The 13,138-nt window shown below is 35.1% G+C and overlaps 1 protein-coding gene across 3 annotated transcripts in view; it reads left to right on the top strand.

Moving 5' to 3' along the window:
• LOC121981196 (nuclear pore complex protein GP210-like) overlaps positions 1-13,138 on the top strand; it is a 50,969-nt gene that overhangs the window by 14,131 nt on the left and 23,700 nt on the right. For all 3 annotated transcript variants that reach the window (XM_042533597.1, XM_042533599.1, XM_042533598.1), the window contains exon 12: positions 1,966-2,246. In XM_042533597.1, the coding sequence (XP_042389531.1) occupies positions 1,966-2,246 (281 nt within the window). The remainder of the gene's footprint in view (positions 1-1,965; positions 2,247-13,138) is intronic.

Genomic DNA, 13,138 nt, shown 5'->3' on the forward strand with positions numbered 1-13,138 from the left:
TATGTTAGGTAGTTAAGCTTTCTCCAGGGATGACTTTGCAATCTTTACAAATCTTTCTATCCTTTTTCCTAACCATAAGAAAGTCAATTTGAGATTTATTATTCCCACTTTTGAATGTGATTAAGTGTTCTTCTCTTTTCTTAAAAAACGTATTAGCTAATATAAGGTCATATGCTATCGCAAAATCTAATATAGTTTTCCCTTCCTCATTCCTCGTTCCAAACCCATAACTTTCATATACTCTCTCATATTCCTCATTTTTCACTCCGACATGCTCATTTAGATCACTTCCTATTAAAATCATTTCATTTGGTGGAATATTTTGTAATATTTCATCTAAGTTCTCCTAGAACCTTGATTTGGTAGCTTCATCTAATCCTACTTGTGGTGCATATACGCTAATTATGTTCATAGTTTCTTTCGTCATTATTATTTTAAGGGCTATAATTCTATCTCCTTTTCTAACTACTCCTATAACTTCATCCTTTAACAAACTATCTACAATAATACCCACTCCATTTCTTGCTTTACTCTTTCCAGTGTACCATAACTTAAAACCCGAGTTCTCTATCATCTTTGCCTTCTCACCTGTCCATTTTGTCTCTTGTACACACAAAATACTAATTTTTCTCCTAATTATCATATCTACTACCTCCATTGATTTACTAGTGAGATTTCCTATGTTCCATGTTCCAAATCTTAGATTATTAGTTTTCCTATCATATTTGTTCTTATCTAACCTATGGTGTGAGAACTCTTGCCTATTTAACACTACACCCAAGTTTTCATGGAGATGTAGCGGTCATTGCTGAGACGTTACAGTCGGACCCTGTAACGCGAACTCTTGCATATTTATCACTACACCCGAGTTCTGAAGATGTAGCGGTCCTTGCCGAGATGTTACAGTCGGACCCTGCAGCGCGTTCCTTCCGGGGAATAACCTAGCATTAGCACAATAGTTTAATGGATTCATTCATTGAATATTTGTCATAGTTTGATGCTGGCTGACAACCTAACGTAACCCTTATCCTTTATCCGGGTTTGGAACCGGCCATGACCGGTCATCATGGGCGGAGTTAACAATTAATAATAAATAAACTAGTAAAATTCAACTCCCAAGTAATATATTTTATAACATTAAATGAATCACATTTCTGAAAACTTTTCAATGTCCATATGCTGGATTGGAAGTTGAATGACTGCAAATAATTATCAAATTCCAATGAAAACAACTGATTTGTAGGTTAGGCTCAAATTAATTGTTATTACTAGACATATTACTCTTGTTGATGTTGGAATCTATATTATAAGTTGAAAACTAGCAGCGACATCATAATAACAAGCGTTGCATCGCCAGAGCAATTCAAAATTGGCACAGAACTTTGCAATAACTTTGATGCAATATAGGGATAAATAATCTCACAAAACAAGTAATTGATGAGAATAAAAATTCATTGAGAGGAATATTATTATACAAAAGATAATTAACATAGTGCACTAGGGTTCTCTTAAATGCTCCAACCAAATAGAAATAGAAATAAGCTAAAAGTATGTTAGAGCACAAAATAATCCTATACTTAAAGTAACTAACTTACAAACAAAAACATGAACTAAATTAAATTAAAATTCTAAAATTTTCGTGCAATCCTAAGATTCTAGTAGATGTTCAGTGAGTGAGCTTAATTTTATATACACATATATGTTATTCATTATTACATCTTCTGTTAACCTCCATTATTGGTTTTGCAATTAGAAAAGAAGAAATTAAAGCAAATGGCAATTAAAAGAGCTAGAAAATAATTTTTCTTGTAGACAACTAATGCTAAAATTTTAGAGTGAATCAAGGAGGATGTTAGAATGAACACAACTTTCAAAGATGTTATATACTTACATAGATATGTGAATTATACATGGATCTCTCTTTCTTTTTTATTCTTCACTCTAGTTTTTTTTCATGCTGAGCAGTGAACACATTTGATGTTATTGAGGCTTCCAAGAGTGCAGAGCGTGACTCTACGGGACTTCATGTTTCTCCTATGACTGTGTCTAATGAATGTACAATACGCGTAGCTGCTGTTAGTATTTATGCAAATGGAAGAACCTTCGCAAACTCTTCGTCCCTTTGCTTGAGATGGGAACTCAATGGTTGTGAAAAATTGGCCTTTTGGAGTGACAACAATCACGCCATGAAACTTGATGGGTCAAAGTGGGAGAGGTTTCTGGTTTTGCAAAATGCCTCAGGATTGGTTGGTTTACTTGGCATAATTCACTTTGATTATTGTTTATTCTTTTGACTTTAATTTTTCTTTAGAACATTATATTTGAAATGTAGTGTGTTCCAGGCTTGTTTATGTTTCTAATTTATAATTTTGTCATATCCATGATTCTTGAAAATACTAGTTCGTTACTCGTATCTATAGCACAACTAATTTATTGGTAAAATTACACTTTGTATTGTTTGCTCCATTGGATATATTTAAGAATAGTGCCAAGCTTATTCACTTGGATTCCTGTAAGCATCAAAATTGTACGTAATATCCTTGAACCTGCCTAGTCAAAACAAGAGATATTTTTTTTTACCTAGCCAACCAAACTTGATTTGTCATACTTTGAAATAAACTCCATTACAACTTGAGGAATAGCCTGAGAATGCCAAACACCCATGCATATAACTTACTGGTGTAAAGGTTTATTTTACATTTGAATCCCAACCCATTGAAGTTTTTTTTTTCCTTTCAAAATTGCATTATAATGCTCCTGAACTTGCCTAATGAGAAGAAGAAGAGAGATTTATTTGAACTTCCTTAGCCATTTTTTTTAGTACCATGTTATTAAGTGGATTATGTGTACTAGGTGAATAAATTTAATTTTTATGTGTATGTATGTGATGCAAATTTGGAATTATATTTGAATTTTAAATTTTGAGTTATTTCTAGTTGTTGGTAATTAGTTGCTCGATAATTGATTTGGTAGTGCATTAATGGTGATTACATGGTTTGAAATCTCATACTGTGCCGAACGAAATGGTCAATCGAAACTCGATATCACTTGACACCAAGGTTCAAAATCTCAAGCAGTTTCGATCATTTGACAATAAGGCTCAAAATCTCGAGATGTATGATAGTTTCAGCCTTTGATCGGAAAGATACTATTTTACTATCGTATTGATACTCCGATGCATGGTGTTGGTGACAAATAGAGGTTGAAAGATGAAGGAGATGAAGCAAAGGAAGGGGATATTGTGCTAAGTGGTATTGGAGTAATATGTTGGATCGGATGAGTGCGATAGAGGGAGGGGGGGTGAATATCGCGCTTTTAAAACTTTTCTTTTATTCTAGAAAACAGAGTCGTGCAGCGGAAAGTAAAAGGAGACTCGTTCGGTTACTTGGTTCGGAGCCTAGGTCGACTTCTACTCCAAGACCCGCGATCCTTGGAGTAATATGTTGGATCGGATGAGTGCGATAGAGGGAGGGGGGGTGAATATCGCGCTTTTAAAACTTTTCTTTTATTCTAGAAAACAGAGTCGTGCAGCGGAAAGTAAAAGGAGACTCGTTCGGTTACTTGGTTCGGAGCCTAGGTCGACTTCTACTCCAAGACCCGCGATCCTTGACCGCACTGATGGGCAATCCACTAAGATTCTTCTTCCCGAAATCCTCGGAAAGAAGTAATACGTACAGTATGTAATGATATAAGATAGTAACAATTCTACTATCTTATATGAATTTAGTGCAATACAAATAAAGTATACCGACAATCGTAAGTGAAGGTTGAAGCTCGGTCGGTACTTTCGGACGGAGTAGCTTGAAGAGTCATAGAGAACTTGTAGCACGGTCCGCTTGCAGAGAAGAGCTTTGAGATGATCAGTAAGCGTTGTACAACCTCAGACCTCGAGCTTCAATTTATAAGATCATTGATGTTCGGTCGACCGATCCCTATGTTTGGTCGACCAAACCAGCTCCCTTCCTTCCTGGCTGAGATTCGATGCTGATTCGTTCTTCTGCATTAACTGTCCATTAAGGATTCGGTCGACCGAACAGGCTCCTTCCCTATTCGTCGAAATTTGCCGAGATCCACATTTAATGGTGCATTAATGTTGATTGGTTCGGTCGACCGATCAACTCTTTCTCCTTTTGCTTCTGATCGATGCTGATGAACTGGCCTGTGCTAAGTCATCATGTTTCGGTCGACCGATCTTACTGTTCGGTCGACCGTTCAGTCTTTGATCGGACTCGGTCTGTTCTGGTCTGATCTGATCACTGCTTTAATCTCTCCTTGTTCAGTCAACCTATTCACCTGTTCGGTCGACCGATCCAGCCGGACCTACAAGATAGTGTTAGACAAAACATCCTGCAAAACAAATGTTAGCACAATAATATTATAATGCATGAGTAATATAAAAGACAGTAGAACTGTCTTGATCTCAACTTGGAAACCTTCCCGGTTTCTTCAGTTGGATCAGCGACCTGAGGTTGTTCCCTTCGGGAACCTGACCTCACTGTCGCTCCTCTAGTTGTTTACCTCAACCTATTCGTCAAACTTAGATCCTCCAGATCTAGTTTGGACTTTTCACTTAGCTTTGATCGGCTCGCCAGGACTTTTCTTGATCTTCGATCCTTCAGACCTCTCGATCACACCGCCAAGCGTTGAGTCCCCTCGACCCAATTGGACTTGCACCTGAGTTCCACGATCTGCTAAAATTTCTCCTGCCTAGCCTCCAACTAGGTCTTTCCCGGTTGAGTAAACAACCTGTACACTCAGTCAACTTGTTAGATCACAACAAGACTTAACTTGAACTTTTGACAACATCAAAACTTAGGTTTGATTCTGATGCAACTTGCACCAACAATCTCCCCCTTTTTGATGTTTGACAACCAAGGTTCAAAGTTAAGTTAAAATATGCAAAAATTAAATAAACAAGCAATTAAACTTTTAACTCTCCCCTGAGTTAAACAACTCCTCCTGAATTCACTATCTCTCCCCCTTTGACACATATTAAAAATAGGGGAAGACCTCAAAACCAAGGAAAAATAATAAAGTTCAAAGAAAACCTTTGAGTGCAAAAAGTTAAAGCGAACAACCTAGTTTAAAAATATAGTAGGTTTTGAAAATTGTAACAAGTTTCTAGATAAAAATTTGAAAATTATTTGAAAAGTTGATCAAGGTAAGATTTTAGAAACATAGCAAAGATAAAATTCTAGCATAGGTAAAGTAGTTAGGAAAAATCCTCAAAAAAAAAAATCTAAAAAGTATTATTGTCATTAAAAAAAATCTTAAAAATGTTTGAAGAAATATAATTTAGAAAACATTAAAATTTTGAATATATTATTATTACTTTTGAAATAAGAACAAAATATAGAGTAAAATTTTGAAAACATGAAGAAACTTCGAAAAGTTAAGGAACCTAAAAAGGTATAAAAAATTTTGAAAAATTTTCACCAAGTTGAAAAATACAGTAATATTTTTAAAAAATTGTAAAGTGAAATTTAAAAAGTTTAGCTCAAAGCTCCCCCTAAAATTGACGATAACCTAAAAGTTCAAGCATGGTTAGAAAAAAAACAAAGGAAAAAAATATCCTTATGATGAAATGTCTAGCCTTGGTACAAAGCTAACTACCACAAGATAGTAGCAATTGACTCAGGTTTGTCAATTTGAGTATATAGGACTAACTGGGTTGTTACTAGCTAGTTGACTCAAATTGATCCATGTATGTTGTTTAAAGCCCATATTTATAGCGATGCATCAATATAAGCATCTTAAATCTTAGGCTAGGTCCTAAGCATTTCACCGATTCTAAGTTATCAAGCAAGGGATCCTACTGTGCTTGTGAGATGCTGGCTCCTAAAACTATAGGATCATGTAATTCTATGGTAAAGACCTAGGTTACTCCAGAAAGACAAAAAGCTTGAAATAGGTTTTGAAAACAGAATTTGAAATGGGAATTTTTACAAAAATAATTTGAAAAACTACTAAGCAACATTTTGAAAGCATGTTAAGAAACCTATTCTAAAAAAATTTACCAAAAGCTACTAAAGAAGTTCATAAATGAAAAGTACTTAAGATCATACATAGTCATAATTCAAGATAGTTAATAGATACAACAAGTCAGAAGTAATAGACCCTAAAATCACTCCTCATCCTCATCATCTCGAAAATAGTCAAACATCCTCCGCTGCTCCTTTTCTAAAGCATCAGTACGATCCATCATCTCTTGACGAAAGTCTGCAATTTGACCCTGGAGGGAGCTGTACTGATCATCCATCTTCATCTCTAAGGAGGTAAATCGACTAAAAATATCATCACGAAGACGGGTAAAGAAGTCACTAATCGGAGGAGGAGGTGCATATGAACTGCTCTGAGCAAAGTCAAAGTAAGGCGTCATGACAAATCCTGGATCAATAAACACCGGAGGAGACACAGTAACTGGGATTGGATCTTCTTCAGCAATAGGTTCTTCGACAGCCGGTGGAATGTAATGTGGATGAGTCCTTTTATACACCATACCCTCGGCACTAGTCCTAATCCCAGCCAAAGACAACTGCCTAACACCGACAAGATCGAAATCAGATAACTCAATCAGCTCACCACGGTGAACACCGACCCCTAAAGAAGCAATGTATGCAGTGAGGACATGACACTGGATCATGGGGACTTTATTCGAAGTGTTGTACCCCGAATAATAGATAATAGAACGGTAAACCCAGTATCCTAAGTCAAAGTCAATATGGTGTCGTTATGCATACATTAAAAAGAGATGAACAGGACGCAGAACCCCCTGATCCCTAGACGATAAAGGATGAATGCATGATACAACCATTTTATAAAGAGCATTGTCAGTAGGACTTAGTGGTACAGTAGGCATTTTCTTAGGACGGGCTCTCTCAAAAAAATCGGCATACATAATATCAAGAGTTAAATGAGTAAAAGGAGCAGGTAATAGGTCTTGAAGGGAAGCACTAAAAAATATACTGTTCATCGAAGGTCGGATCCGTAAAAATCGAAGAAATATATCTAGATCAAACAATATCTTTCTGGTGGCTACTTTAGTCCTATAGTGATGATGGTCAAGTTCACACAGGTTGTGATAAAATTCAGAACAGAGAATGAGATTGTAAGCATGCCGGCAAAAGACAATGCTATCTAGCTGAAAGTATTGGTTGATTTTTATGGCTTCAGGACACTAAGTTTGGTAGAATTGAAGATCAAGACAACGAGTTCCTATCACCTTAAATTTTTTATTTGGAAAAGATTGGCGTAATTCCTCAGATGAAAACCTAGGGTCCTGACTGGGATTAAGAGAGCTAGCCTCTCGTTGCGCAATTGCTCTACTTTTTCACTATCATAAAAAATAAAAAGATAATTTAGCAATATGTAAATAAAGAGAAAAAGAATAATAGGAGAATACCGAGGCATTATTGCACACCGAGGGAAGCGAGAATCAGCGAAACGACTTCGAAGGTAAGAAGGAGAAGAGGATAAAAGGAGCTGGATGAGGCTTGCGGTTTGCCCGAGCCTGTATATATAGAGGCTGATCGGTCGACCGATCCACGGTTCGGTCGACCAATCCCTTTAAGACTGTGTCCTTTTTGACCAGATAATCAATGTTCGGTCGACCAGACACTTGTTCGGTCGACCGATAAATTTACTCTAGTAGAGAAACAAGTTAGGTGAACGGTCAAAAATTTATTATGCTTTACTATTTCGGTCAACCGATAAAATGATTCGGTCGACCGATAAATAAAAAATTGGTTGGTCGACCGAACCAAATGATCGGTCGACGGAAAATCCCCCTTTTTTTTTTTAAAAAAAATAATTTTAATAAGTTTGATTAGGTTTTAAAAATGATTAAGGTTTAAAAACAGTTTAACAGGTTTGATTAGTTTTTTTTAAAAATAATTTAATTAAATTTTTAAAATAATTTTAATTAAGTTTTTAAAATTAATAATTTAATTAAGTTTTTACGATAATTTGATTAAGTTTTTAAAATTAATAGTTTAATTAAGTTTTTAAAATAATTTAATTAAGTTTTTACGATAATTTAATTAAGTTTTTAAAATTAATAATTTAATTAAGTTTTTAAAATAATTTAATTAAGTTTTTACGATAATTTAATTAAGTTTTTAAAATTAATAATTTAATTAAGTTTTTACGATAATTTGATTAAGTTTTTAAAATTAATAGTTTAATTAAGTTTTTAAAATAATTTAATTAAGTTTTTACGATAATTTAATTAAGTTTTTAAAATTAATAATTTAATTAAGTTTTTAAGATAATTTTAATTAAGTTTTTAAAATAATTTGTAATTTAATTAAGTTTTTAAGATAATTTAATTAAGTTTTTAAAAATAATTAAGAATATAATTAAGTTTTTAAAATAATTTAAATTAAGTTTTTTTAAAAAATAATTTAATTAAGTTTTTTAAAATAATTTAGAATTTAATTAAGTTTTTTAAAATAATTAAGAATTTAATTAAGTTTTTAAAATAATTTAAATTAAGTTTTTTTAAAAAATAATTTAATTAAGTTTTTAAGATAATTTAATTAAGTTTTAAAATAATTTAATTAAGTTTTAAAAATAGTTTAATTAAATTTTAAAATAATTTAATTAAGTTTTTAAAATAATTTAATTAAGTTTTTAAAATAATTTAAATTAAGTTTTTTAAAATAATTAAGAATTTAATTAAGTTTTTAAAATAATTTAAATTAAGTTTTTTTAAAAAATAATTTAATTAAGTTTTAAAATAATTTAATTAAGTTTTAAAAATAATTTTAATTAAGTTTTTAAAATAATTTAATTAAGTTTTTAAAATAATTTAATTGAGTTTTTAAAATAATTTAATTAAGTTTTTAAATTAATTAATAATTAAGTTGTGTTTTTAAAATAATTTTAATTAAGTTTTTTAAAATAATTTAATTAAGTTTTTAAAATAATTTAATTAAGTTTTTAAAATAATTTAAATTAAGTTTTTAAAATAATTTAATTAAGTTTTTAAAAATAATTTAATTAAGTTTTTAAAATAATTTAATTATGTTTTTAAAATAATTTAATTAAGTTTTTAAGATAATTTAATTAAGTTTTTTAAAATATTAAGTTTTTTTTAATAAATAATTAAATTAGGTTTGATGTTAATTAGGTTTGAATTATAGAAAAAAGTTATTGAATCCATGTTAGATTCAAACTTAGCTTTGGGTTAATCAAGTAGGCTTCCTAAGGATAAGTTTTCAGTTCAGTGGCGAGGCATATGACCTTCTTGTGTATCAACGGTGAACCACTTGCTGAAGACTTTCCAACTGTTTCCGCTAAAAGAACTTAATACTAAATTTTGGTCTAACTAGTCCATGTTTGACTGGGGTAGCTTCGGTCAGATCCACTAAATCTAGTGCACCAGGTAGAATACACAAGATTCAGCCTAAACATGCTTTCGACAAAGCTTCCTTGACATATTATCATCTCAATCCATTTCGATGTTATGTTGTAGGGTTTGGTAAACCTTTTTTTATCTAACTATTCTAAGTAAAAAATAAACCTAATCTTAAGTGTATGGGTTCGGTTAATCATGTTGGTTGGATTGTCTTTCTAGTTGCTCCCTTTAAGTCATAGCTTAGATAAGGTCTATCTAAGTAATGAATTTGACTCTTAGGGATTAAGTATAAGTTTGGTTTAATTGGTCTGGTTAAATGTTTTGTTTGGACCCATGCTTAGACTTGACTTCTAACATTTTGACTAATTAATGACAAGTATGATTTGTTTGTTTGTTTAGGATTGTAACCAAGTTCTGATTTGTTGTACACGACTCGTTGTGATCCAAGTACCATGTTTAGACACTTGGACCCCAGTTCGAACTTTTCCAACATTTTCTTGAGTCGCTCGACTTGACCTTTCAAGTTGGAATTTTCTTCCTCAAGTTTTGCTGCTTAACGTGGTCTATTTCCTTAAGTAACAAGTTATTTTGTTTTTCAGATTTTGACAATTTTTAAACAAGCATTTAACTACTTTAAGCAAGTTAGACTTAGAATAAATCGTTACCATATTTGGATCTTCCGATCCGTGACTTCTTTCGGACTCGATGTCGATCTCGGATTCGTACTCTTCATCGGAGTCGAAGTCGGAATCTTCGCTTCTTGCCATAAATGCAAGATGGCTCGAATGCTTTGTTTGCTCCGTGTCAGATTCGTCGGAAGAGGTCTTGTCCTTTCTTTCGTCTTGTCGATTTAAGTCTTTCTTCCTTCTGATTTGGGCATTCGTTTTTGAAATGCCCCTTTTTGTTGCATCCATAACAAATCACTTCTGATTTGTTTTGGGTCTGGTTGAGTGGTGTCTTCTTGGCATTTTTTGTGAATTTCTTCTTCGTCAGCAATCTCCGGACCATGTTGACTAACTCTTCTTCATTTGTTGAGTCAGCGTCTGACTCGCTTTCAGACTTGATCTTTGTTCTTGTTTTCGTTTCCTTGCTTGGACCTGCATACAAAGCTACTCCTTTCTCGACATGACTTACGTTAGATTGTTCGTGTAGTTCCAATTCACAGAATAATTCATCCAATTTAAGAATTGAAAGATCCTTAGAAACTTTGTACGCATCTACAATTGATGCCCATAAAGCATTCCTCGGAAAAGCGTTTAACGCGTACCTTATTGTGTCGCTGTTTTCAAGATTATATCCGATCAGATGGAGACCGTTGAGGATGTCTTTCAGTCGAGCGTGGAGTTGCAAAGCTGTCTCTCCGGGGAACATTTTTTAATATTGAATAAGTTATTTAAAAGCAAATCACTTTTATTTACCTTAGATTCGTCAATCCCTTTATGTAGTTTGACTAGGGAGTCCCACAGTTCTTTAGCGTTGTCGTAAGGGCCGACTCGGTTCAACTCCTCCATTGTGAGCCTGCACTGAATAGTGTTGATCGCCTTGTAGTTTAGTTGTGCCTTCTTGATCATTGGAGGAATCCAATCTTCTGGTTCTAATGGTGTTCCGTCTTTCGACGGGGGAGTGTAACCTTTCAAGATCATGAACCAAAGTTCGATATCAGACTTCAAGTAACACTCCATTCTATTCTTCCAATAACTGAAATTTTCTCCTTTGAATAGTGGAGGTTAGACAGTGCTGTATCCTTCTTGATAAGAGTTTGACATCCTTAAAAGAATAACAACAGATTTCCAAGACTCTCGTCTTGGGGTTAGTAGTGCTTGAAAAATACAACCAATGAGAAAAAAATATTCTAAAATAATTGATAAAAACAAGAAGTTTTAAAAAGGTGCTTTGAAAAACGGTTAAGTAATTTCAGAGCTTACGAGGCTCTGATACCAATTGTTGGATCAGATGAGTGCGATAGAGGGGGGTGAATATCGCGCTTTTAAAACTTTTCTTTTATTCTAAAAAACAGAGTCGTGCAGCGGAAAGTAAAAGGAGACTCGTTCGGTTACTTGGTTCGGAACCTAGGTCGACTCCTACTCTAAGGCCTGCGATCCTTGACCGCATCGATGGGCAATCCACTAAGATTCTTCTTCTCGAAAACCTCGGAAAGAAGTAATGCATACGGTATGTAATGATATAAGATAGTAACAATCCTACTATCTTATATGAATTTAAGTGCAATACAAATAAAGTATACCGACAATTGTAAGTGAAGGTTGAAGCTCGGTCGGTACTTTCAGACGGAGTAGCTTTAAGAGTTGTAGAGAACTTGTAGCACGGTCCGCTTGCAGAGAAGAGCTTTGGGATGATCAGTAAGTGTTGTACCGCCTCAGACCTCGAGCTTCAATTTATAAGATCATTGATGTTTGGTCGACCGATCCCTATGTTCGGTCGACCGAATCAGCTCCCTTCCTTCCTGGCTGAGATCCGATGCTGATTCGATCTTCTGCATTAACTGTCCATTAAGGATTCGGTCGACCGATCCTCTTTTTCTGTCGACCGAACATGCTCCTTCCCTGTTCGTCGAAATTTGCCGAGATCCACATTTAATGGTGCATTAATGTTGATTGGTTCGGTCGACCGATCAGCTCTTTCTCCTTTTGCTTCTTATCGATGCTGATGAACTGGCCTGTGTTGAGTCATCATGTTTCGGTCGACCGATCTTACTGTTCGGTCGATCGATCAGGTCTGTTCTGGTCTGATCTGATCACTGCTTTGATCTCTCCTTGTTCGGTCGACCTATTCACTTGTTCGGTCGACCGATCCTGCCGGACCTACAAGACAGTGTTAGACAAAACATCCTGCAAAACAGATGTTAGCACAATAATATTATAATGCATGAGTAATATAAAAGACAGTAGAACTGTCTTGATCTCAACTTGGAAACCTTCCTGGTTTCTTCAGTTGGATCAGCGACCTGAGGTTGTTCCCTTCGGGAACCTGACCTCACTGTCGCTCCTCCAGTTGTTTACCTCAACCTATTCGTCAAACTTAGATCCTCTAGATCTAGTTTGGACTTTTCACTTAGCTTTGATCGGCTCGCCAGGACTTTGTAGGACCGTTGGGCCGGCTAGAAGGGGGGGGGGGGTTGAATAGCCCTGCAAAAATCAAAACGCAAACACCCTTCTCGAACTCTTAAACTAACACTTGTAAAATAAGAGAAATAAATAAAAGCAGAAAAGTAAAAGGCACACCGAGATTTACTTGGTTACAACCGGGAAGGTTGTTAATCCAAGAAAGTGTAGCACTAGTATCTCCTTCAGGCGGAGAAGCCTTTTACAGTAATGAAGCGCACAATAGAAGCTTAAAACAGAAAGAATGCTTGAGTTCTCAGTTGATTGACAGCTTCTGGACCAAGGCTATATTTATAGTCTTGGTCGGGGTGCCTGGAAGGGTTCTGGGTGCTCTGGGGGGGATAAAACTTTATCCCCCAACGTCCAGAACGCGAAAGACGCGTTCTGGTCAAACTTCACGTTCCGGGCGCCCCGGACAGTTTCGAGCGCCCCGGAGCAAAAAGTCAACTCTGGTTGACTTTTGCGTCCGGGACTTCTGCTCCGTTTTAGTCCCGCCTCGATCCGGGTCTTCCGCTCCGGATCCGCTTACTTGGGTGATCTCTGCCATCCGGAAAAGGGCTCACCCGAACCCAACTTCCGGTCTTCTTGAGCGTGCTTCCCTCCGGCTTCTCGTCCGAATGCGCGTGTTTCCTTCTCGTCCGCCAACTCATCTGCAGTC

This window comes from Zingiber officinale, chromosome 5A (genome assembly GCF_018446385.1).
Source record: "Zingiber officinale cultivar Zhangliang chromosome 5A, Zo_v1.1, whole genome shotgun sequence".
Taxonomy (NCBI): domain Eukaryota; kingdom Viridiplantae; phylum Streptophyta; class Magnoliopsida; order Zingiberales; family Zingiberaceae; genus Zingiber; species Zingiber officinale.